This window comes from Epinephelus lanceolatus, chromosome 23 (genome assembly GCF_041903045.1).
Source record: "Epinephelus lanceolatus isolate andai-2023 chromosome 23, ASM4190304v1, whole genome shotgun sequence".
In the NCBI taxonomy this organism is placed as follows: Eukaryota; Metazoa; Chordata; class Actinopteri; order Perciformes; family Serranidae; genus Epinephelus; species Epinephelus lanceolatus.
The window spans coordinates 28,990,846-29,016,320 of NC_135756.1; the positions used below are offsets into that span (position 1 = coordinate 28,990,846).

The 25,475-nt window shown below is 41.7% G+C and overlaps 1 protein-coding gene across 1 annotated transcript in view; it reads right to left on the reverse strand.

The window, feature by feature from the left end:
- The window catches only part of zdhhc17 (zDHHC palmitoyltransferase 17), a 37,832-nt gene that overhangs the window by 4,835 nt on the left and 7,522 nt on the right, over positions 1–25,475 (reverse strand). Inside the window, exons 2-16 of the mRNA XM_078165433.1 lie at positions 23,523–23,626; positions 21,287–21,409; positions 19,637–19,714; positions 17,573–17,717; positions 17,145–17,209; positions 16,102–16,264; positions 15,821–15,946; positions 13,377–13,519; positions 12,296–12,398; positions 3,881–4,003; positions 2,957–3,019; positions 2,767–2,860; positions 1,031–1,114; positions 777–934; positions 513–607 (exon numbers count right to left, since the gene is read on the reverse strand). Of these exons, the coding sequence (XP_078021559.1) occupies positions 513–607; positions 777–934; positions 1,031–1,114; positions 2,767–2,860; positions 2,957–3,019; positions 3,881–4,003; positions 12,296–12,398; positions 13,377–13,519; positions 15,821–15,946; positions 16,102–16,264; positions 17,145–17,209; positions 17,573–17,717; positions 19,637–19,714; positions 21,287–21,409; positions 23,523–23,626 (1,667 nt within the window). The remainder of the gene's footprint in view (positions 1–512; positions 608–776; positions 935–1,030; positions 1,115–2,766; positions 2,861–2,956; positions 3,020–3,880; positions 4,004–12,295; positions 12,399–13,376; positions 13,520–15,820; positions 15,947–16,101; positions 16,265–17,144; positions 17,210–17,572; positions 17,718–19,636; positions 19,715–21,286; positions 21,410–23,522; positions 23,627–25,475) is intronic.

Sequence of the window (25,475 nt, forward strand, 5' to 3'; positions counted from 1 at the left end):
GCACGGATCTGGCAGGCGAGCTGAGAGAGAGCCAGCGAATGAGAAAAATGAAAGGTTATTTTCTGAAGATTTACTATGTGACACAGACAGAGGCTCTTTGTTTCATTTTCCTGACCTGAATTTACATCCAACTTGCAGCAATAAGTAGCCTGACTGTCATCAGAGAGAAAAAAACTTAAGGTGTCTTTGTTTTCAATGTGATAGGCGGGCACACAGAACTGCAGGCTGCAGAGTTTGCTCACTCTTGTACCGTCATGTTTTGTCTTACATCAGCAGACTAATTTGCCTAATCTTCACAGGTCTTTAGTCCACTGTCGAAACACAGGTAGCAATGCCCTTAAGGGAACTTTTAGTTTCTTAGAAAGTACTTCCTGGGAGTAAATGCCCCGGGAACTTTTGGTGGAAACAGGGTTTATATTTTTGTTCCTACTTTGGGGTGAACCAGCCCTTTAATGTTATTACTTAAACCCACTGAAATGATGATTCAGCTTTCTTAACAAAAGATCACATACTTGAAGGGACTTTCGATGGATGTGGCTGTGACTTTAAAGTGCTTGTATCTCCGAGCGTTCATCCTCTCGTTGGTGGTGATCCCCAGAGCCGCGATCTGAGAGAGGGAAAAGCAAAGAGGTCAGCCGACCTTTCATACAGTAACACAGACATTTACTGAAATTCAAAGATTTTAGCTTCAGGGTACAAGAACCTATGCTTACAAATCAAAAGCTCTATTGTAAATCCTACGTTACAAAATGGGTGGACCAAATGTAAATCCAGACCTGGTAGAGCTGACACATGATGAGCACGGCCACCCACATGAAGTGGAACACGCTGTTGAGGAACATCCAGAACATCCAGGGAGAGCAGGAGGCGATCTGGGTCAGATAGAGCCAGAAACCATCCTTGGCGTAACTGGTGGCACAGTGGATCCTCCAGTCTGAGGGGAGAAGAGAGAGTGAAGGCGTTAGCAGAGAAATAAAACAAATGAGGTGTGAAAGGAGGAAAAGAAATTTAGACGAGGTTGTCTACTCACAGGAAATGCAGCCGTACATCATCCAGCAGATCATGCAGAGCAGGAAGAACAGATAACCCATGAAGTAGCGGTGATTCCCACTTCCTGTGGAGGAGAAACAAGCATGTCATGTCCCATTCACATCACCTTAGTTTGTTAAGTTGGCTGCCTCTGCCAATGGAACGGAAGGAACGATGAGAGAAATGCTGTAGAAGTCCAGAAGTGATAGAGATAACAGGAACACATATCAAAAACTTTTTTCTTTAAGTGCAGTTCAGTTCTACTAAAATATTTATGTGCACACTAAGAGGAGGTTTGTAGACTGGGCTCGTAATAAAAACAAGACAGATGTGCTAACAGCTCTGTGAGACTGCACTTCACAGAGAGATTACAATTCATCCTTAGGGGAACATGAATAACTGTGATACATTTTCTGGCAACCCCCCCCCCCCCCCCCCCCCCTCCTCTAAGAGATGACAGATGATACAAAGGAACCCATAACTGCATCATTTACAACCGTGTTTATGATATATCTAAAATCTGTTTCCAGGCCTCTAGTCCCAATAGTCATTAAGCGGGGCTTTCTGTTGGTTCAGACAGTTTCCACACATTTAAAGCTTCTTCCTGACCACCTGGCTTCAAAGTGGTTGTGCTACAAGACCCCTGCACTCCTTCCTCCCCCCCACTGTCTCTGGTCTGTTTCACCGACGCCGCCTGACACAATCCTGGACACTCACTTGCTAACTTTAGCTAACGATTATTGATGGTATTACCAACATAGTCGATCCGTTTCGGCATTGGTGTGAGTTTGTTGGGACTGTTTAACGGCTTGGTGTTGCATGTTAGCTGCTGCTGTGTTAGCTTGTGCTAACTGGGCAGACGTTGAACTGAGGAGAGCAGCTCCAGAGACAGTCCTTCAAGTGTGGGTCTAACCAAAAACTGTACAAAATAATGGTGTGAGCCACCGTGAAGTCACCCATTGCTTTGTGAACTCCTGTTGCAAAGCCTCAAGTTTGGTATTTTGGCGGTTGCCATCTTGTTTTTTTGGAGCCAGAAGTGACCATATTTGGACAAGAGGGTGGAGCTGTGGAGGAGCGTGGGATGGACAGCCTGTCACTCTAGCTGCCCCTCACTTAATTATGCATAAATTTGGGCCTTAATAAAATGTAAACAGGTGACTTTTTTAAAAGATCACTCCTTATATCAGTTGTTATGAAGGAGGGTATTAGCTATAGAGACCAAAACTGTTTTTTGCACCAGGCTGTAAACATGTTTATTTCAGCCGTAAAGTTGGACATTTTAACATGTGGGTCTATGGGAATTGACTCGCTTCTGGAGCCAGCCTCTAGTGGTAATTGGATGAACTGCATTTTTTTCTGCATTAGCTTAATTTTTCAGCCTCGGAGTTTTGCAGCTGATGTCTTACTCGTGCAACACAAACACTGAGTCTTATAAATACTAATCTTAAATCTGCTAACGTGCCGTTTCTGTGCTTCGGCGAGCCTATTATTATCAGCATTTATGCATGTCTATAATTTCTCCAACATGTTTTTTCTGTTGTTTACCAAAGCCAGAATGAGTTAAGAGCAGAACCCTCAGTCAGAACACGTGTTGCTTCATAAAGTGGAATTTGGAGCTGATAAAACACAATAAAAAGCCACAACCCTCAGTCAGGGGAAGAAAATTACGAGGAGCCATTTGTTTGTAAGTGCATGTGTTGTTGACATCTTTGTAAATTTGCTGTGTTGCTGACATACCGACACAGTTCCCCACCCAGGGACAGTGGTGGTCGAACTTGGCGATGCAGCGGTTGCACACGGCGCAGTGTTTGGACCTGATGGGCTTCCGTATCTGGAAGGAAAGAGTCAGACAAGCAGTCAAAAGTGGTTTTATTATTGGTATTGTTTTCCTCTGTATATATATGTCACATTGTAAGTCAGAATTTACCAAGCAGGTACTGCAGAATATGCTCAGATCCAGGCTGCCTGTCTCTGCCAGCTCCACAATTGTCTGGAGGAAGGAAACAAGAAACAAAAGCAGGATTTAAACGAAAAAAAAAGCAGACAGAGACATGACAGAAAAATGAATGAACAACTGAGAAATTCATCTCGCCAAGGTCTATTTGGCAACGTAACAAAAGACCTACTGATAGCTGAGGCTGGGATTTCCAGCTGAACGATTACACTGGAAGCTCAGCTGATTCATGGGGAACAAAAGCTAACTGTGATTTACAGTTTCATTCAGTCTTTGGATTATTGTGATTTTAAGGCAAAATACTTTTCATTAGTGGTTTGGTTTTTATCCAATCTGCACAAATAAGATTTGTTTTCCTCATATGTGTTTTTTTTAATCAGGCTGCTCTTACAGCATTACATCACTGTGCAAATAAACAAACATGAGAGGAAAACAAGAGGTAGGAAGGGATCCTCTGCGGGGAGAGGAAAGCTTTGAAGCCTTTGATCCAGTGGTGAGTCCTGTGCTAACAATACAGGGTAAATTTAGCTTTTCATCAATCACTGGGCCTGGTACAAAGCACAGCCTCTGTTGTCCCCCATTAGAGTGTGATAATGAGGGACAGAGAGACAGAGAGGCCAGAGGATCAGCCGCTGAGCAGCCCTGATCTCTCCAATGAATTCAAAGCAGCTTTCTGCTGTGAACTGGAAATTTCAGAGCTGAAGGAACATCACACATGTTGTCAGAGTACAACGTGTGAAAAAAGTTCACATTAAAGCTAATGATCAGAACGCCTGTATTCACTACATCAACATTAACACTTTGTATAGTGAAATATGACAAAAAAACAAACAAACAAACAAAAAACGTTTCTTTTAAACGATGATCCTGCTGATTGTTTCTTTCCTGTAACTTTACCTTTTTCTTCTGCTCCTCTGACGCTTTGATAATTCCTGGGTCAGACTTCCAGGATTTGCCAAAGTTGTAGAACAGAGCCAGGGTGTTTATCAGGAAGGGCACATGAACAGTGGCAAAGGGTAGATGTGCAGTGAGGTTAAAGAACACGATGGACAAACAGCGTCTCAGCAGAGTTTTTGTAAAGACAGGTTTACAGACAACTGCTGGGTTTTTACCACAATCAGATCCTGTTCATTCTAACCACAGTACTACTGCCAGAGGACTGATGACATCAAGTAGGAACCTTAGGAACCATGTTTGGTGAGATCATAGTGACCTTGATCTTTGTCCTTCAATCACAAAATTCTAATCAGATCATTCTTGAGTCCAAGTGGACAATTTTGCAAAATTTGAGGAAATTTTCTAAGATATTGTGTTCACGAGAATGAGATGGACGAAAGGTCAATGTGACCCTTAACCACCTAATTGTAATCAGTTCATTGCTGAGTCCAAGTGGACGTTTGTGCCAAATCTGAAGAAATTCCCTTCAAGGTGTTCTTGACATATCATGATCACGAGAATGAGACGGACTCAAAGTCACAGTGACCTTGACCTTTGTCCACCAAATTCTAATCAGTTCATCCTTGAGTCCAAGTAGCCATTTGTGCCAAATTTGGAAAAAATGACCACCACATTTTTGCTCAATTGAAAGAAAATCTCTCATGGCATTCTTGAGAAATTTTTATTCATGAGAATGGGACGGATGGATGGACTACCCTGCCGGTGCAGTGGCATAAAAAAAGAACAAGGCTCAACTTGTAGCCCACAGCTAACTGACTCCATGGCAACATTATACTTCCTGTTTACAGCCCCCAAAGCAGACTCTGAAAACCCCCGCTTTAACATAGAGACTTAGCCTGGATCTGTCCGATAACAAGTATGTTATGTCATTTAAAAATAAATCACTCTCAAAGGTCCTTATCTAGTTTACCAAAGCAGTTCCTCATTGATATAAGCAGCTAACCTGCTTTATTGTGAACATTTAATCATAAATACCCAGTCGATGACAACTCCAAATGACATAAGAAAGACAAAAAGTATGTTTGCACTGGCCTCTACTTCAATATTGTGCAGGACAAACACTTGGCCTGTCACATTGTTCCAGACACACTTCTAAACAAATGTCAGTAAAACCATTTCAGACGTCAATCTGAGTCAGATCATTACTTCACAGTAACGTGACTAGCAGGCAGACTGTGACGCAAAGAGCAGCTCATGTCGACTCACCCAGTCAGGGAGAGATCATCTCTGTCTGTCACCACAGCTCATCATGACTTCCATTCATTGAACACATACAATGTAGACCATGATGCAGTCCTGCTCTCACAGAGGAAACTCTGTTTATGTATGTAACATTTCTATTATTTATTATTATTATTATTTATTTTTATTTATTTATTATTTTATTATTATGTGACAGTGTATTACAGTCAGTGTGTAAATGTTAGGTTGGTAAAAGACAGCGCATGCTCACATGATGAGGCTGATAGTGTAGGTATGTAATTCTATTTCATCACACCATTCCTAACCACATAAACAAATAAGCTGCAGGTTCTACAGTCTTTTGCCCAACTATGGAGAGATAGGAGTGTATTCTGTGACATCTGTGGGTGGAGAAAGTGAAGACTGTAACTGATTAGTAGCAGAGTCAGTCATGCAGGTGTGCATGAGTCAGCTGAATCCCACAGGAATACAGCCAAGTGACACAGAGAGGCCCAGACTGAAATGTGACACGTGCTATATGTGTGACTGAAACTATTGGAGTAAAATGCAATTTGGCAAAACAACTATGATATAATCATCACTGTGGATCAAACTCTGAAACAACAACACAGATGAGGAATATTCTGTTTCAACTGTGGCATAACGTGAAAATAAGTAAACTGCAAGAGTTTCAATAGGAAGCATGCTTAACATACGTTACAGTGGCCACTTTAAAATACCATTTTTTGGGTAAATGGCTGCACAGAGGTGGCTATGCAACCTCTTCGTGGATACAGTATAGTTTCACGTGTCTTTTGCATCTTCTTACTCTTTCAAGAAAAGATTCATGTGGCAGCTGGCAGACCACATAGCTTCCACTTATAGCAGACTTACTAAGCTTAAAATGAAACACCTGCATGACTGCTATTATAAGTTTAATACATGCCAAAAATATATATGAGAGCTAGCTGAATCTCACAGGTTCTCACAATGTGAAGAATCGTCTACCAAGTGTATTCAGAGAGTCTACCACCATGCTATAGAGGCTCTGAGGCTGTACTTCGGCACAGCAGTGGTTGGAGCTTAGACCTGATGATGGTGCAAGAGAAAAAGCGATGAAGTTAGTTAGGGAAACACAACTGTCCATACAAAATGTTACAATTGGTGATAATGACAATAGTTGGTGATATTTCAGTCTGGACCAAAGTGACTGATGACCGAGTGACAAACACTGCCATCCCTAGAGCCATGCCACTAGTGTGACTGAGAAGCAGTCCTGTCTCAGGCATTTGCTGGACATCCAAACCTAAATGACAACTACTCCTACTGATCCATCAAAACCTTTTTATTCTATCGTCTCAACCCAAACTGGATCATCCTCTTCATCAAAGGTCCTCGATCCAGGGTTTCCACAACCTCTGAAACATTAAATTCAAGGACTTCTGATCTGATCAATATGGGGGTGCCCGGACCCCACTTAGAGAGAAGAGTTTCTTTTCTTTGACCGACTTGTAGGGATGAGGTTTAACATCTCATTTTATTTCAGTTCGGTTTATTGGATGGTCAAACAGCTTCAGAAAACCCCTTCCCTCACAGCCCTCTGATGTCAGAGTCAAGGGAACTGTGTCCCACAAGTTTTGTAACTTTCCAAAACCAACAATCCGACCCACAAACATTCTGAGCTACTCTTTCTTAAAGCCAGAAAGCAGAGAAGTCTTACACTTAGATGTCATCAGGTATAAAGTCTGGGGCTGCTCCATCGACAATGAATGGTAGTTTTCTTTTTCATACCCAAATGATCTTTCCCTATTGTTGTGTTCACAGTTATGAAACAGAAAATGTATTCATATACTCATAACATTCCCTTGGGTGCTCTCAGTGTCATCTATAACATCTTCTATAACTCATTGTCTATGGAGCGGCTCCAGACTTTATACCCATATGACATCACAAATTTTAGTTTCAGCACTCTAGTTTGGACCTTTGGAATAACGTATGAATTTTGAGAATTCATATAGTTCTGCTTTAAATGAATTTCCAGAGGGAACTACTCCTACTGATCCATCAAAACCTTTTTATTCTATCGTCTCAACCCAAACTGGATCATCCTCTTCATCAAAGGTCCTCGATCCAGGGTTTCCACAACTTCTGAAACATTAAATTCAAGGACTTCTGATCTGATCAATATGGGGGTGCCCGGACCCCACTTAGAGAGAAGAGTTTCTTTTCTTTGACCGACTTGTAGGGATGAGGTGTAACATCTCATTTTATTTCAGTTGATACTTCAACCTTTTATTCGAACTAAACTCTCAGATCCATAATGACACAACACACTTGATGTGAACACCAGCCACAAAAAGATGATACTAAAATCCTCTGAAGCATTAACAAGGGTTTGTGCCCCTAAAGGTCTTTTGGGAACGTAGTTACTCATAGCCACGAGGGCCACACCATAAGCATAGAAACAACAAGCCCCAACAGCAACCTTGTTGGTGAGGAAGAGCCGATAGCAGTTGTGGTCATCCCTCTGGCACAGTTATGACTTCATTAATAAGCACTTTCCTAGCGCTGACGGAGTGAAAGAGGCCTCTACAAGCCCTGACAGGCCACATGAAGCCATTGATCTTCATAAGTATCTCCATAAAGGACTGGCTGTTGACATTATCCCCTACTGAATGGCCTAATAAGTAAAACACTCCTCACTGGTCCACTAACTTAAGGCCCAGTTCAGATGCAGAGATTGTGCCAGTGATCAATGAAGCTCCTCAGATAAATGGGTTTTGATGCTTCCTCGGGGAGACATGGTCATCACCTTCTGTTAGCACCCATTAATCTTTTGAAAGGCTGAGTGGTGAGGTGTATCTGACAACAGCTGACAGCAAAGGCAGAGCAAGAGGGTCACAGATTTATCAGTGTGGCATGTCAGACTTGAAATGACATGCAGACATACAGTACGATAGAGAAATGAATGCGTGCAGTACAGTATAAAGTCCAGGGCATCGTTCACTCTGTTATTTTAAGACATTCACCTGCTGGAAATGCATTTATGAACAACGCCTACAGAGGAAAATATGATCCGAGTCTGGGGAAGACAAAAAAGTACCATCACACAGCTCCACCCGTGTCATTTGATCTGATTTCAACCACAGGCCTGAGGAGGATAATGAGCTCACAATGGCAGAAAAGTGGGTCAGAACCGGTGGATAAAAAGTTTCGACCTGGAAGGAGGAACAAAGGTGTGCAAGATACTGGGCCGTGTAACAACACCGTCCGACAGAGACGTGGTGAGAAATGTGGAACAATGAAATCAGAACAACAATCATGAAATGTCTCCTCTCAGATCTGATCAGATAATCAGGCCAGGATGCTTTAAACCAGATGTTGGAATCCTTTAGCCCGTGACCTACATTAAAGGTTTATACTTTCATCCTCAAATCCAAGTTCAACAGATGTAAAACTGCAAGCTCGTACAAAATGGGGAACTCAACCAGCAACCCATGCTGGGCCTCAGTCCTCTAAAGGGTCACAAAGAGTAAACTGAAGCCTCACCTGACAGACTGAAGCTGATTTTGCTTCAACTTCTCACCCAACGCCACAGTAATTCCTTTTTTTTTGGGCATCCCTTGAAGCCCCCACCATTGCAGCTTTGACACGCTACCCACATTTAACTGGCATTTTCGCCGCAATGCCTGATTAGGTGTGAATGCAGCCTTAAAGGCTTAGAGGCATCATTATGGTTCAAACCAGGGGTTTATTGGATGGTCAAACAGCTTCAGAAAACCCCTTCCCTCACAGCCCTCTGATGTCAGAGTCAAGGGAACTGTGTCCCACAAGTTTTGTAACTTTCCAAAACCAACAATCTGACCCACGAATATTCTGAGCTACTCTTTCTTAAAGCCAGAAACCAGAGAAGTCTTACACTTAGATGTCATCAGGTATAAAGTCTGGGGCTGCTCCATCGACAATGAATGGTAGTTTTCTTTTTCATACCCAAATGATCTTTCCCTATTGTTGTGTTCACAGTTATGAAACAGAAAATGTATTCATATACTCATAACATTCCCTTGGGTGCTCTCAGTGTCATCTATAACATCTTCTATAACTCATTGTCTATGGAGCGGCTCCAGACTTTATACCCATATGACATCACAAATTTTAGTTTCAGCACTCTAGTTTTAGGGTTTGGGAGACAGTTGTTCATGCTTTCGAAGACTGACCTTTGGAATAACGTATGAATTTTGAGAATTCATATAGTTCTGCTTTAAATGAATTTCCAGAGGGAAAAAAGCACTTATAGTAATCCAAGTTACGGTGATCAACTGCTTAGATGGATCAAACATCTTCAGACAGAATCGTTACTATACAAATTCTATTTAAATAATTTGCCGATAGTAATCACTTCGTCCGCTAACAGTGTGCATCGAAATCACGACGAGAAAATGAAAGTAATTTACTCTCAACGAAAAATAAAGTCTCCTCTAAGCTTATGACAAACTGCCAGAAACAAGCCGACAAGATGCAGCAGTGACACTTGGTGTTCCTCTGGCGCTACATTGTGTAGTCTACTCAGACAACAAGAAACAGTCATGGCTGCTCGAGATAGATACAGAAAACCGATGTGCGCAGTGGTTAAGGTAGTCTTTACTTCATATTTATGCACATTCATCTGCAATCATTGAGTCTGCTCTCTCTCTGTGGCTGGCTTTTCACCCTGCCTTCAATTGTGATGGTCTGACACAACTATAAACCCGTTTTCCTTCAGACCTGTTCAGATGACGTGTTTTACAAACGTATTTATTTTGACCCTAACTCAACCTCAACTGTGGTGGCCATCAGCTTGTTCTGCTTGTTGGTAGCAGTGTCAACAGTCTCATACATTAGCTTTGAATTTATAGTTAACCTCTAGTTAAAACAGGCAGAGCTCCTGATTTGCATATCCCTTGATTTGCATAAATAAATGCGATAAGAAAAAGTATTTGTATGCAATAACTGTCTACCTGAATGAGAGAGTGTCCACAGTTTGCCACTGATACTGATGTCTGCAATGCCGCAGGAGAAAGGCTAAACTCCCCGAGCTGTAGGGAACATGACACAGCATGTCTGTCAAATGAAAGGCAGGCAAACAACACCATGACTGGAGAGAGATTCATGGCAGACACACAGGCATAATGACAGCCTCGATAGCCGGAGGGCGAAAGAGAAAACCTGAAAGGAGTCGTTTTTTCACAAGGAAACGTCTTCAAACAAGAAAGAACCTGCTTGTAGTCAAAGGGGCAACTTTTCATCCATGTACGAACAAACATTTACCAGATTACAGGATGTAACGTCACCTCGCCACTGCTCTTTGAAGATGAAAGCATATGTGAAAACCCGGCTAAGGGAGCAGGTCAAGAGCACGGGTGTCATTGCAGTTCCTTCCATCAATTTTATGTCCAGTTGACACACCATACACCCATGAAAAACATGCTTAAAACACATCTGTAGTACTACTTTTAATAACTGGAAAGACCTCAGAGCACAGTTTTCTCTTTTAATAAGCTTAGGTCAAAGACATCTTATGCTCCCTTCCCATTAGCGGAGCAGCGAGGCATAAAATTAAATACCTTCCACAAACGAGAACTCCCCTCTCACCTACGGCAATTAGGAGCTTCCATAAAGCAAGGCAATTCGTCTATGAACAAAAATTGTGAAAGCAGCAGCGCTGAGGTCAACAGAAACCCTTTGGAGTCACTCTGCTGGGCTTCACCCAGCAGCTGTTACACACCAAACTCCCTTTTCGCAATTCCAACGCAGCAACAGAGACTGGAAACTAAGTTGCATGTTCACTGAGACACAATCTACAGTCTTACTTAAACATCCATCATAATGGGACCTTAGGGCTCGTGGCACATCATGCCTGCATTTGTTTAACATAATTTCCATCAACCCCTTCTGCTCTTTACATTAACCCTCCTCCTTTCCTGCTTCTCCTGCAACTTCATCTCACTGATGTTCCAGCCGGCTAACACAAGGATTTTTCTCCTCTTCCACCACAACGCATCACAGGCAGCAGAAAGCAATAAAAATCTGTTTTACAAGTCCATATTTTACTGAGATCCTCCCTGCTTGGAGATCACTCATAACTGCCAAATTCAGAAACTGGCCTAACAGATTTATAAAAGCTCTTGGCTTATGTTGAACGACTTGTGCAACTGTGAACAAGCCAAGTGTAAATAGCCCATTTCAACCGGCATGTGACACAACTGCAAGGCTTTGGATTGACGTCTTTTTTCCAGACAGTGTGAGCCAGGTCTTGAAGCTCTGGTATGCTTCACACACAAGTGCATGAATGAGACTAAAATAGGGGGACAGAGGAGCTCAAATATCACTTATCACATCTACTGAAAAGAGCTACAGAGGACTAAACTATAACTTGACTCGACTCATGGCCTAATGTTGCATTAAATGTAGGGGAACCGGACACAGTCACTGTTCAGTGAAATCCTCAGCATTACTTGGGATTAAGGGACCATTATTTAAAATCTGAAAGGTTGGTGCTTGATCCCAGAAACAGCCCAAAACACTAAACTTCTCTAACACTGAAAGTCCCTCTGAACAAGACTCCTCAAGTATCAGCTAAATGCCAAAACTCTAAAGGATTTGACTTAACAAGATTCATCCATCACAGACTGAAGTGTAGCATTTGCCAACATGGCAATTAGGAACATAATTACTTAAGGTTTGAACTGAAAAAACCTTTCTCAACAAAATGTGAGTGTGATCAACTACCAGAACAAAGCCTGATGGGAGGTCATCCCAATTTTGTTTTCTCTTATTTATGCAGACCTCCTGAAATATCCACTGGTTGCCTGGCAACTGCAAGAAACAGCTGAACACATTCCCTGTAAAAACACAACTTGCCATTTTTTATACAGATTCAACAAACAGGATATAACATGTTAATTTGTGAGCTTTAAACATCATTTTCTTATATTTGGACAGAGCCAGGCTAGCTGTCTGACTTTGGATTATCTTAGCCTTTATGCTAAGCTAAGCTAAGCTTATCGTCATGTTTTCCGCACAGATATGAATCATTCTTCCATCTAACTCTGCAAGAACAAAAAAAAGGAATTTCCCAAAATGTCAAACTATTCTGTTAAGAAAACAAAGTCAAAACTGATGACAGAAAAGGATATCGTTCCAGAACCAGTAGAACCAGGTGGCGTACATCCAGAACTTGGTGGCCAGATAGATTCCCAGAGGGAGAGCGCTGTGCATGGAGTGGTCGAAGAAAGCCCTGCGGAGAGAGAAGAGTAGGAGGGACGGGAGGAGGGAGTAGGAGGGGGTATCAGCAGTGTTTTTAAAGATAGTTATCTACAAAGTCCTGAGTCTTTTTTGTTTTCTTAATAAAATTTGCCATTGTCTCATTTCTGCATTGCACTTCCTGTCAATCAAACAGTGCTCACAGTACTAAAAATATCTGCTTCACCATGACCCCGTCATACTTGACACAGCCTGGCAATAAGACTAACTGTACAAAAACTTGTGGCTTCTTTCTGTAGCGGTGGTCAGAATTGTCCTTTGACATGCATCATTCCCACTACAGACACTGCTCTGCTCATAACTTATGTGTTCAATACATCAAGACACTCTTCCTGCAGATGTGAAACTGCTCACTGTAGCACATATGCACTGATGGAAACCTAAAACTTTGAGACAGCAGTAAAAATAAACCAAACCATGACCTGATGACACACTACAGTTAGACTTGCCAGGACTCAATAATTATGATTGTTTTGTCGCCAACTGAGTATTCCAAGAATGTCAGTGAACATGACGCTAACACATTGGGCAGTGTGTGTTATTGTAGTCAGAGAGCTAACAGTAGTGAACGGCACAACAAACTAGAACAGCAGGACCAGATGGCAGCGCTAATGGGGCTTGAGTGAGTATTTGTCTCTGCATGGTGTGGAATGTTGGAAATTGTATGTGTGTTTGCACGCGAGAATATGTGCAAGGACAGTTTATGTGGTGGTGCCACTGAGACTGTGTGTATTCAATGGTGTAAGAAGTAATGCAGATTTAATTTTGAAAGATCATTATCTCAAAATGCAAAATCCAAAGTTGGCTAAAAACACGACAACACTAACTCAGGGTAATAAAAAGTTAGCGATGAAAGCTAAATCTGTCCAAACTAGCTTTAATGAACATAACTAACTTACGTATTAAGAGAATCAAAGGCAAAAAAAGTGTCTTTTATGTAACTGAGACATACTTGGAGAGGAACTGCACGGTGACCCAGACGCCGGCGTACATGAGGCCTTTGATCAGCCAGGAGTCAATGTCTAGGTCAGCGATGAAACCAACTAGCCAGATGACCAGGAAGGGTGTTCCTAGCATCACCTTCTGCCTGAACTCCTGCAGGAGGAGGAGAGGAAGGAGACAGGTGAGGAGACAGGAAAAATCAGGAAGATAGGACATAAAGGAGGAGAGAAGATGTAATAGAAGCGGTGAAAGAGAGGGCATGGAGAGAAGGCAGATTAGTGGCGAAAAAGTTGAAGAGGAGACAGAGAAAGAAACAGATGTAAGTTGGACAAGAGATGAAACAAGGCAGAAAGACAAAAATGGAAAACACAGACGAGAGTTTAGCAAGAAGGAGGGAGTCCTAGTTCACATTTTATAGCTATGAAAGGTTTTCAAATCTGTTGTAAGAGTAAAAATATGTATTATAATTCAAATCAGTCAGGGTAATGAATCATGCCCATAAACATCTACCTACAGATACACATTTCCAATAGTTTCTATTTGAAGCAAGAGCGCAGCAGTTTGTTTTGAATTTCAGAAGAGTTATGTTAGAAATCACAGCTAAAGATCTAATGATTTAAAAGTTAATTAAAAAACAAGCACCTTTAGCTTGTGTGTTCTTTATTACAATAGAAACTGCAAAAGAAAGCAGGCATGATATACAATGGGGTCTGAAGGTCTGAGACCACATTGAAGATCAATAATATTTTTACATAAACCTGGAGATAATCAGAAAATGTAAGGATTCAGAAACATTTAAAAACACAAGTAGCATTATGATAGTGGGAAACGTAGCATCAGAACTAAGTGAAAGTGACAGAAGACAAATACAAGCTTTCTCTGCGTCAAATCATGGCTAGACTTAAGGTTTCTAGAGGGCAGTGCATGGAACTCTGAAACACTTTGCAAGAACTACTTGACTGGCTGGGGTTCAGGAGGTAGAGCCACAATAGCATTAATTAATCGAATGATTGTTATCTAGATCCCTGGTTCCTCCATGTATCCTTGGGCAAGATTCTGAACCCAACATTGGGTGTCACACACCCATTAGGTGTTTGAGTGTTTATGAATGGTTACTGAGTAGCAGGTGGCACCTAGGATGGTAGCCTTGTCCACCAGTGTGTGAATGTGGAAATGGGTGAATGTAACATGTCGTGTTCAAGTGCTTTGCGTGGTCAGCAGGCACTATAGTAATGCAAGTCTGTTCCATTTACCATGAAGACAAAAGAAGTTCATGGACCTTCCTCTACATTCACCCGACATCCACCCTGGCTCATTAATGTAAGGAAAAAAACATTTCTACATTCGAAACAAATGCAAAAATAAAAGTATCTTGGCTAGTGGTCTCAGACTTTTAGATGCAACTGTTTGATAAAGTCAAAATGCCTGGGTATAAAGAACGTGTCCAAACCCTGGCATAATGAAATCAGATTTTGTAGTTCATACAAATAAAGCATTTTAAAGCCATTTTTAATTTAACACTTTGACTTGGTGAGACAACGAGGAAAGTAATCCAAGGAAGTTAAATGCATTCTACGAATCTACAAACGACCTGTGAAGCTCTACTCACACTAGGGATCTGGACTAAAGGTGAGGCAAACCTCTGAGTCTTGATTCTAGTTGTCTTTTTGTATAAAGACCTACTGTCTAGTCCTAATATTTACCTTAATTAACTTATAATATCCCAGCAGACAAGGGGAGAGACAACACCACATTCAAGGTTAGAGTTTGAAGTAGCATGCACTGTCTTCAAAACATTCTAAAACATTCTGACATAGAAACAAACACAGATGAATGTGCATTGATGAACCATGTTCTGGCTGTGGCTGATACGTTAGTTTGCTGTGACCAAGTAAATATCTGAAGGTCCACATCCTTTCTTTGATTTCTACAAAAAGTTCAATCAAGTTCAAAGCTCGAGTAGAAGAGGTTATTTATCAGGATAAGTATCAGTTACTACCCACTGCTGTCACACTGGATGCAATAAAAGTCATGTCGTTTGTGTATTTTGCAGAAGTTGTAAGGTTAAACATAACAGGTCATTTTAAGAGTCATCCGCTTCCTGTCAGACTGTCTGATCGGGAACTTGAAAACTAATAAATGTCTGGACTGAAACGTAATCACATCCCCAGACATGCTGTGACACTGCAGCAGAGCAAGAGTTCAGCGTGGACAGACTGGTCTGAACATGTATCTATTTGAACTGGGACAGTCAAACAGGAAGCCACAAAGGTGTGTGTGTGTGCGTGTGTGTTTATTGCATTTATTACAGGTGATTCCATTAAAAAAGATTCTGAAATTTTAGCAGTAGCACATAATTCACATTGATTGATGCCCGCCTGACTTTCTCTTTTGATGTATGATGTAATGTATTTGAACATGTTTGTGTGTGTGTGTGTGTGTGTGTGTGTGTACCTTGTCCATCTTCAGTCTCTTCAGGTAGGATGGGCTGTCGTAGCCTTTGGCCTGCCGTGCTTCCTGTAAGTGATTGATCATCCAAACGTTCTTCCTTTGCTTGGCAAGATCTAGCGGTGTTTCACCCTAAAAATCAACACAAGACCAGTCTGTACACATCTACCACCACAAAAAACTCTGGCTACATTTCCGTCATTCTAAGCAACAGTCTCATTTCGTGACATAAGAGTCACTATTATCAGATACAAAAATGGCAGATCGAGTCATGAGGCAGGCGTCACCTTGATGTTCTGTGCGTCGACGTTAGCATTGGCATCCAGCAGCAGGCTGATGACAGTGGTGTTGCCGGCCAGCACGGCCCAGTGCAGCGCTGTGTTCTTGTGATATTTGTCGCCCAGGTTGACAGACACGTTGAAGGTCAGTAGCAGCCGGGTGGGATCCACGCTGTCGCACAGAGGAAGAAAATCAAATCAAGCTCAGGCAAACCAGTTTAAAACCAATTTGACAAACAGGTTCGTCACAAGGAGGAAGACAAAGACAACAAGAAGGTGATTAACAGAAAGGACAGTTGGAAAAGGTAACCTAAGAATTTGAATCTGGCTCATATTTAACATTCTATAACCAAACACCATTGGTTTTATGGGAGCAACTAACAAATACTTTCATTACTGATTATCTGATCGTTCAGTTATTGTCTCGATTAATCGTTTGGTCTATAAAATGTCATAAATAATCCAAAATGGCTGTTAAATTTCTCACAGCCAAAGCTGACATCAAATCCTCACATTTAAAAAAAACTCATCTGATTGACAGCAACACATTTAACTGCAAGGAAGCGATCGTCATTAGAGAATGATCCATTACAATTTGTATTTCTGATTTAATTTCTTTCTTATTATTAATATAACTACTTAATCACTATCCCTTTCATTGTCAAGCTTCACCTCCCTCTTTGCTGCTAATTTTGTAATTCCACCTCAGAGATCAAGTTGAATTAATAAACTTTAAATGGAAATTATCACCCAGAAAATATGCTTATCAGGGACTCTTCAGATAAAGCTGGGGCTTGTTCCCTTGTGTTTGCAGTCTGTCTGATGAATGACAAAGTTCTGTGTGCTGCTGCAGTCAGCAGGAACAAGCTCGAGCTTGTACATGTCACTGTCAGTACTTCATGCTTTTTCCTGGCATTACTTTCTTGATTTGAGGTTGAAATTTCATTCAACAGTTGTCTACCGTGTCATTAAGATTCTTTGTCAAGGCAGACCAAGCTGTAATAGCAACTGTGGGGCACGCGTACGCTCACACAAGTTATAAACCCACACACCTGTGTGTCCTGTAAGCCGCCCACATCAGAGGAGTCATGCCGTTCTGATCCATCATGTCCACATCCTGATAAAGAGCAAGGGTGCAATTAAAGAACTGAAGGAGCTGAGGGAGAAGTGAGAGGTGGAAAAGAGAAGCAATAGGGCTCCCCCTAATGGACAGCGCTGGTACAAAATGCTTCCTAAAACAAACACTTGTCCCCAGGAGGCTGACAAAACCCAAATGACACAGGCACAAACAGGAAAAAAAGATATAAACATGAAGGCTGACAATTTCCTATTTTTAATTACCTCTGGCGTTTTTAAAAACATATATCCAGGTGGATTATAGTAATCATACTAAAGATCTCCTGTCACACAAGCACATTTTCTGCCATTTCAGATTATGTTTTCTTCCTGACCAATAACCTGCAGCGTTGGTGTCTCCTACCTGTCCTTTAGCGATTAGGTAGGCCACGATGGAGGTGTGGCCAAACTGGGCGGCCAGATGAACGCAACTGCAGCCCTCGCCATCGATCAAAGACGGATCCGCTCCATATTTCATGAGCTGCACCACCATGGATAGATGGCCTTGTCTGGGAGAAGATGGACACAGAGATAGAGATTTCACACATCGTCTTATTCTGACATCTCATTCCTCACTGCTAACCTCACAGACTGGAAGAATGAGCAGTGATGTGCTCTTCTGAGCTTTAGTGAACGCCCCCAAATGATCATCTGTATATAAATTACTCGCCCCGTGTTATGTTGAATTCGCAAAGAAAACCTTCTTGCATGCTTCATGGAGAACGAAGAATCCAAAAACAGAACATTTTCAAAGAATTAAAGTCATAAGGGGCCATGTTTAACAACAGCAAAGCTATATCAAAACATCTGTTTACAAACTCTTACACAACTTGTGCAGCATCATCAAACTCTTATTTACAGTCGTATGCTCAGTACTTGCCAAACATGTTGGTGTTTTGAAGGGTTAGTTTGGACTTTACTAACTAACTTACTTAGTAACTGATCAAGGCAGTGGTAGACCAGCAACTCCTGTCATCAGCCAGGTATAATTACGTTTTTTGTCAATGGAGTCTGGCTTTGAAGAGAGCATCGATAAGTTTCACTTAGTTGTTTGAGATTTTGTAACATTTGTAAATGTTTTGATAGATTCATCAAGAATGTTCTCCTTTTTTGGATTCTTCGTTCACTGTGGAGGCATATGAGAAAAACAAAGTTCTCATCACGAATTCAACACAACTCAGGGTAAATAACTGCCATGCAAATGCTAACTTGAGGGGTGGTGTTCCTTTAATGTACCGTTTTAGGAGGTGCACAGCAAATTTCGTTGTAATGTGCAATGACAATAAAGGCTTTCTGTTCTGTTCTATTCTGCCTTTATACTGCAGACGGGTTTGATGTTTGGTGAAAACAGCCAGTAATATGTAGGAAACAAATAACTCCAGTCTTTCAGAGGTTTGGGGTGAAGAAGGCCAAAGCCATTCTCACTTGATCACCCACTTAGACAGTGAGTGGATGACTCAGCTCAAATTCGAGTCCAAAGATCAGGGTCTCATGTCCTCCCACTGCTATTAAACAGCTTTATTTGCACATGAAATGATGTAGCCTCATATGCTGGCACAATATTGAGAAACTGGCTCCCTGTCTGCTCTTATTGTTTGAGGTTTGTCTCTGTGTTGCAGTGGGTGATAAGCTGCATGCTTTATTGCATTTCTAAAATGTATTTTTATCACTAACCCTGTCTGCAATGTAAACCTCCCCACATAGGATGATAAAGATTTGAAAGGAAGTGGTAAAAATTACATAAAATGCACTGTTTTAATTTTAGGACTGTGTACTATCACTTTCACTTCACAAAAACATGACACCCATATGCTGTATGTAAATGAGGGCAGACAAAGCCTGTGACACCCAGCACTTAGCTCCAGCATGTGTCTAAACGGCTGAGGTCACACAGTCAGACCGAGGAGGCTGGGGGGTTTTTAAAGGTCACTGGCAGGTGGAGGCGAGGTGGGGGGAGGTGAAGGGAGACACAGGACTCCTGAGTATCCGTGTATCGGCGATGGGGTGGATGCCTATTGTCAAATCTATCAATAATTCAGACCGAGAGAGCTTCATGCCCCCGTCTGCTCGGGAGAGGAGGATGGATCTCATATGACCTGTCCCTTCTCACCAGTTACACTGTGACTGAGTGATCATTACAAGTTGCGATGGAGCTTCTAGTCGTAAACCAGCAGTGTCGATGAGCAGTGAATATTAAAATAGCAATAAAGGAGAAGATAATGGTGAGCAGTCTAAGAATAAGTTAATTAATGTGTGTTTGTAGGAGTGATTAGACGAAGCTGGCCTGATCTGTTCAGGCAAGGCAGCCTTGGATTTTGGCACAGCTGACTTTGTCAGTGGTTTATAACCTCATCATTCATTCAGTTGCTTGCTATTGTAACTTACAGTTACAATGGCAGATATGTTATCTGTGGTGAGTGGGTGTTACCTGGTGGCCCAGTGCAGAGGTGTGGAGTTGAGGTCTCCTCCCAGCTGGTCCACTATGGCTCCCTTTGATATGTAGTACCTGCATGAACAAACACAATCATCAGGTGAAAATTTATGCTGCATTCACAGATGAATCTCGTTTTGATAATCTAATCTATAGGTGTTGGCTGCCTGACTGGTATAACAGGGCCCGGCAGTAACCGCTGCCAAGCTGCCATCTGTAACCATTTTGAGAAACCAAGTCTTGGCCTTGGGTTGCCATCAGTGGCAACCACTTTTCAATATATAAAGTACAATTGCCGCCTCATGGTTGTATGCCTCCATAAACCAGTCAAACTGCAGTTACAGTTTACATCCGTGTCTGTCCAGAATCATGCTGTATGTAGCCATGACAGCTGACAATGCTTCCAGTGTGGATGTTACTGCAAAGAAGCTACATATTCTAAAACAAGGATGCTTCACACACATCCTCAACCCAGCTACAGAGAAGATCTATACAGCTACTGCAGTTTCAAGATGGACACTCAAGGTTAGTGTCACCAAGTCAGTATTAAACCAAATGTCTTCCCTTTTGTTCCTGAGTTATGGCATCGAATTATGGCCGGAAAAGTGTTTGTAAGTGTTTGTGTATGATGTGACAGTGAAGCTGACCTTTAACCTTTTGGATATAAAATGTCACCACTTCATCATTATATTCTATTAAACATTTGTGGGAAATGTTGTCATAATTAGTGTATGAATTATTTAGTTATGGCCAAAAACATGTTTTGTGAGGTCACAGTGACATTTATCCATCAAATTCTAATCGATTTATCCTCAAGTCCACGTGGTCGTCTGTGAAAACTCCCAAGACCTGACTGGTGCCCATAAAAACTATACATAGTATGCAATACCAAGCCAAAACATATTCTGCTAAAGAAAATCCAAGTACATGAGTGGAGCTGAAATTATTCTGCAACTAATTTGACAATTGATTAAATATTTAAGTCAGTTTTCAAGGAAAAATACCAAACATACTCTCGTTCCAGCCTCTCAAATGTGAGTTATTAAAAATCTATTGAATACACAGTGTATGTTTGGAGTTACACATTATGTTGCTGTCTTTACAAAAGGCAGGACACAGGCTCTTGACTCCTGAACTCCTGTTACTCTAAGCAGAATTAACAGAAAAGTGCAAGATGTGTGAGAGAGGGTCAACATTTATGTTGTCTTCCACACCTTAATACATCTGAAGCATCAACCATTTTGTTGCTAAATTTGCATTAATCCCCTTTCTCCCTGAGTGACCTGAATCAGCCAGGTCATGGCTTTCTCTCTGACAGGGGCTCAGTGGAAAAGGGTCATTAGATGACAACAAGGTACACCAGAAAAGCTGTGCAAGCAAATAAAACTGTGCCAAAAAGTGGAGAAAAGCAGCAGCCACATTTATTATTATTTTTGTCTATGTATTATTTATGGTAAGCTGGCTGAACACACTTCTTTTTCCAGTCATCTTCTGCTTCATATTTCAAACTCACACTTGGGAGCTGACCAGTATATCCACATATTTCCAGCCAGTTGTGGGATTCAGACTCACAACCATACAAGCTCAACTCTTTAACCTCTTTGGTTTTGCCGCCACCAGCTTCATACAAAACATGTTTGGACTCACTTGACCAAATCTATCCTGTTGTTGATGGCGGCCCAGTGGAGGAGCGTTACGTTTTCTTTGTCTGGCTGCCGAACATCGAAGCCCGCCTCCACCAACTCCCTGCAGCGCTCGAAGATGCCGTACCTGAGGAAGAGGGGCGGACAGGGATTAAAGTCACTCACAAACAAATAAACCTGTGAACACAGATAAACACAGGGTCAAATACATAAAACCTACTAACACTGACAAAATGTGTACATACATCAAAACACACACACACCAAAACAGATAAACAGATACTCAGACCCAAAGCAGACACCCACACTATGGCATAACTTGACACTGGCTGTTATAAGCGGATATTCCTAACCTCAAATCAAAACAACATAAATCTGTTGTTGTCAAATGTAGCATCCCAAACAAAGCTTCTGTTGTCTTATCAGGAAGACGTTTCCACATTTCTCCTCTTCCCCCAAACATCCTCTCATCATTTTCTGAGCTGGTAAATCATTTCTCTGGCAATGTGCTGAGTCAGAAAACCACAGTTGAAAACATGGTGGCGCTAGTTCTGGATTTAAAATTTGCGGTGTCTTGATAACACAAAAACCAATTTATGAACACGTAAACACGCTGCCCTCCAGTAATGAAGAAGGATCCCAATAGGCCCGTCAGTAAGTAAACAATCAACTTAGGAGGAGTCATTCGTGGACAGTTTGATAATTTGCTGTCGACTGTCGGGACTAATTACAGTTGGTGAAATGTTAAAAAGCAGGTGAAGCTATAATTTGTTCAATTATGTCTGGTAGCTTGCTTAAGGCGACGATGAAAGTGAGCTAATGTTAGCTTAACACTGTACACTACCACTTGTCATTGTCATCACAGAAGGTCTGCCCTTATCAGATTGGACATGGAAAAAAATGCAGATGACATGGCACTTTTCCACTCTGATTTAATTTTTTTTCAACTTGAGGCGCTCAGGGCACTTCTTGACTGTCGAGCATACATCTCGACTACGTGGCTTGAGTAGGCAAGATTGATTATTATTATTATTTTATCAGTACACATTTGCTGTAGTGTCCTCCTCCATTAAAGCTATAGCGCATAACTTCTACAGGTCCGTAAATGTCCGTTCCACCCAAGCCACTCCTAGAGGAGATGACACAATGCTGATTAAGCCGATCGGCTCCTCTAACATCTCGCGGTATTTTTCAATATATATCATTTTTAGTTTGCATGTCAACCGGCGACATTCCCGCGCTGGCGCACAGGAAATGCTTCCTCACAACAAGAAGGGAGGGGGAGGAAGAGCGGAGAGTGTCATAGCAAGAGGTAGAGCGCAGGTAGAAAGAGAAAGCAACATGGCGGAGAAGCGGCCGAGACACGATTCAGAAGTGGATCCTACCACAAAGAAAAAACCTGGACGGTCGGCTGAAGGTCTATTAGCAAAGAAGGAAAGTGACCGATGGAGAAGGCAAACAAGGATTTGTATTGGCGTCGCTTTTCCTTGGTGGAGAGCCCTGAAGGAAGAAATTGGGCTGAGGGCAGACACGGATGTTGCCTTGCTGCTGTTGGATAAGTAAGTGACTTGGTTTATAATTATATTATGAGTAGTATGTGTTGCTGTTACATGTACTGGACCTAGTACTTTATTATTTTCTTGGAAATGGTGCTATGAACGTAACGTAATGTTAGCAGCCTGTTGTTCCCCATGTTGTGTAGCATTGTGTACACGGTGTGAAGCGAGTCTTACTCTGTTTACACGGTGTGTGGCGACTGGCGAGTGTTACTCTGTGTACGGTGTGTGGCGACTGGCGAGTGTTACTCTGTGTACACGGAAGTGCCGCCGGCTTATTAGTTGTAATAACGCATTATACGCTGGGAGGCAACAGAAGTTACACACTACAGCTTTAATTTGCTTAGTTTACTGATGGGTCAATAGGGCGTGCATTAGGTCAGGCTGATAATGAAATTTAAGAGTGCAAAATTACCTGCCTTGTGGCCAAGGTCTGTTGTGCTTGTAGATAGGCTTGGGAAATGTCACTATATTATTGTATACCAGGGTATTTAGAAATCCCACGGGCGCCGTGCACAAATATCCTCACATACCATATCTTATATACTTGTGTGAATTACAAAAACTAATTAATGCAGCATTTCTTGAAGATGTATCAAAATCTGACTACATGACAGACCGAGTCCAAAGCGTGATGTCGTTGTGAGACAGCAACACACATATGCACAGATATCATCTACTCACTGTGTGGCTTTGACAATGTCCCAGGTGCTGTAGTCATCCACATGGTTTTTACGGCTGACATTCTCACTGTAGCCGTGGTTGTAATGACTCTGGGGTTTGATTTCCTGAGAAGAAAGAGGACACGAGACACAAGCACAGAGATAAAGAGAAGTCAGTCAGGATGTGCTGCTTTATTGGATCATAAGCACCAGCTGAAAGACACCAAAATGCACCAGCATGTGGGGTGGGGTTGTGGGAGTGAATTATATATGTAAATTTATTCTTGGCCTTGCTGTCCGCCGTGTTGACTGAATACAATAAGTAGCTGTGCCCACAGCAGAATGATCAACAGAGGTGAGTTGGGTAGAGGATGACATCCATGATATCCAACAAAGACTTAGAACAATGATAACAGTGTAAGTTGTCATGTTGACAGGTGTAACAAAGCATACAGGAGTGTGACTGTGCTGTCGGACAAGCACAATCTGTACACACCCACACAGTCCTGAGAAGAGGTCAAATCAGGCAACATGAGAGAAAACACCTTCGTGGGTGTGTAGGGGCAAAAGACTTCCACAACTGCCCACAGGTGTGTGTACAAAGGCTATCTGACTTGTTAACACATGAGTAATACCAATATTAATTGCTGAATTGAACTGCAATGATTGCTTCTTTAACATTATTAGTTCCACCTGTGCTTTTCCTGCTATGGTAAGTCAAAATGTCTACAACAAACAGCACTGAACTGGATTCATCTGAGAACTGTAGAGAAACAAGAGTGCGGTGATGCTTCCACAGCTGTCAAGATTTCAGTTAGCACGATTGATTCAGGCTGCAAAACAACATTACAGCATACGATGGACGGGCCTGACTGACTGAACAACAGGACAGAGCCCCCGGTGATGGCCTTCCTCCGAGACACTTAAACATTCATCCCAATAATTGATCACCGTATTAAATGAAGAAAATAGATGCTACAGGACAAAGACAGGCTTGTTGAGTCCTGTTGCTGCTGCAGATCTAATCTGTCACACAGATGTTGTGACTGCGCAACTCACATTCAATTAGCCCCCATAGCAACGTCACAGAAACCACAATTAGTCTCCATCACCCGGAAACAAGAGCTGCGTGTGGTAAACACAAGACCCCAATGCTTTTTACCATTCTGACTCTTGACTCTGTGAATGCGAACTGAAGCTAACGTTTTGTCTGTGCCTCTTGCAAAAAAACAATGAGTTATAATGAGGCAGCACCTAGGGGAGAAGTTTGCTTTAAAAAACTTTTACCAATGTGCCTTTTTATGTAACAGTAGGAAATGGCTGAATGAAACTCTGACAAGTCAAACTGTCTGTTGTTAAAAAGAACTATTAGGCGCATTAAGATATTACATGAGTGGTATGTTTAATATCAATCAGTAACATTAAAACAGATAATGACATGGCTGTATATTAATGAACAATATAAAAGTTCAGTTACGGAAATCAGGACAAACTGCTGGTGAGTGGTGTTTGACACCTAGATTATTTATGTAATAAAGACTTGCCACAATGTTGGTCTTTCATGAACAGCAAAAAGACACAATCATATTTTAGAAAACATCAAATATGAGACAGAGTGGTGATTCTTCTTCCATAAAACTCTCTTTGGCTGAGTTGTACAGACACTTGCTGTAACGCATACCAGCCAAAATTTCCACTTTCTTATTTATTTCGCAAACCCACAAAATTAATACATATTAGCTATAGCTGAGTAAATATGCTGGTGACAGTTAAAGCCTGTGCAAACAACAGTCGCAGTTTTGTGGTAAACTGACAAAAAAATATGTTGACATTGAGTGTGACTCACAGAAAAGCCATTGTGTGTTTTTCTTGAAAGTCTGAAACATGCATTTACATTTGTGTTTCCTAGAAAGCAATCCTTTACTTTTCTGCCCCAAAACAGGGGCCTGTCCACAGAAACACTGGCTATGTTTAC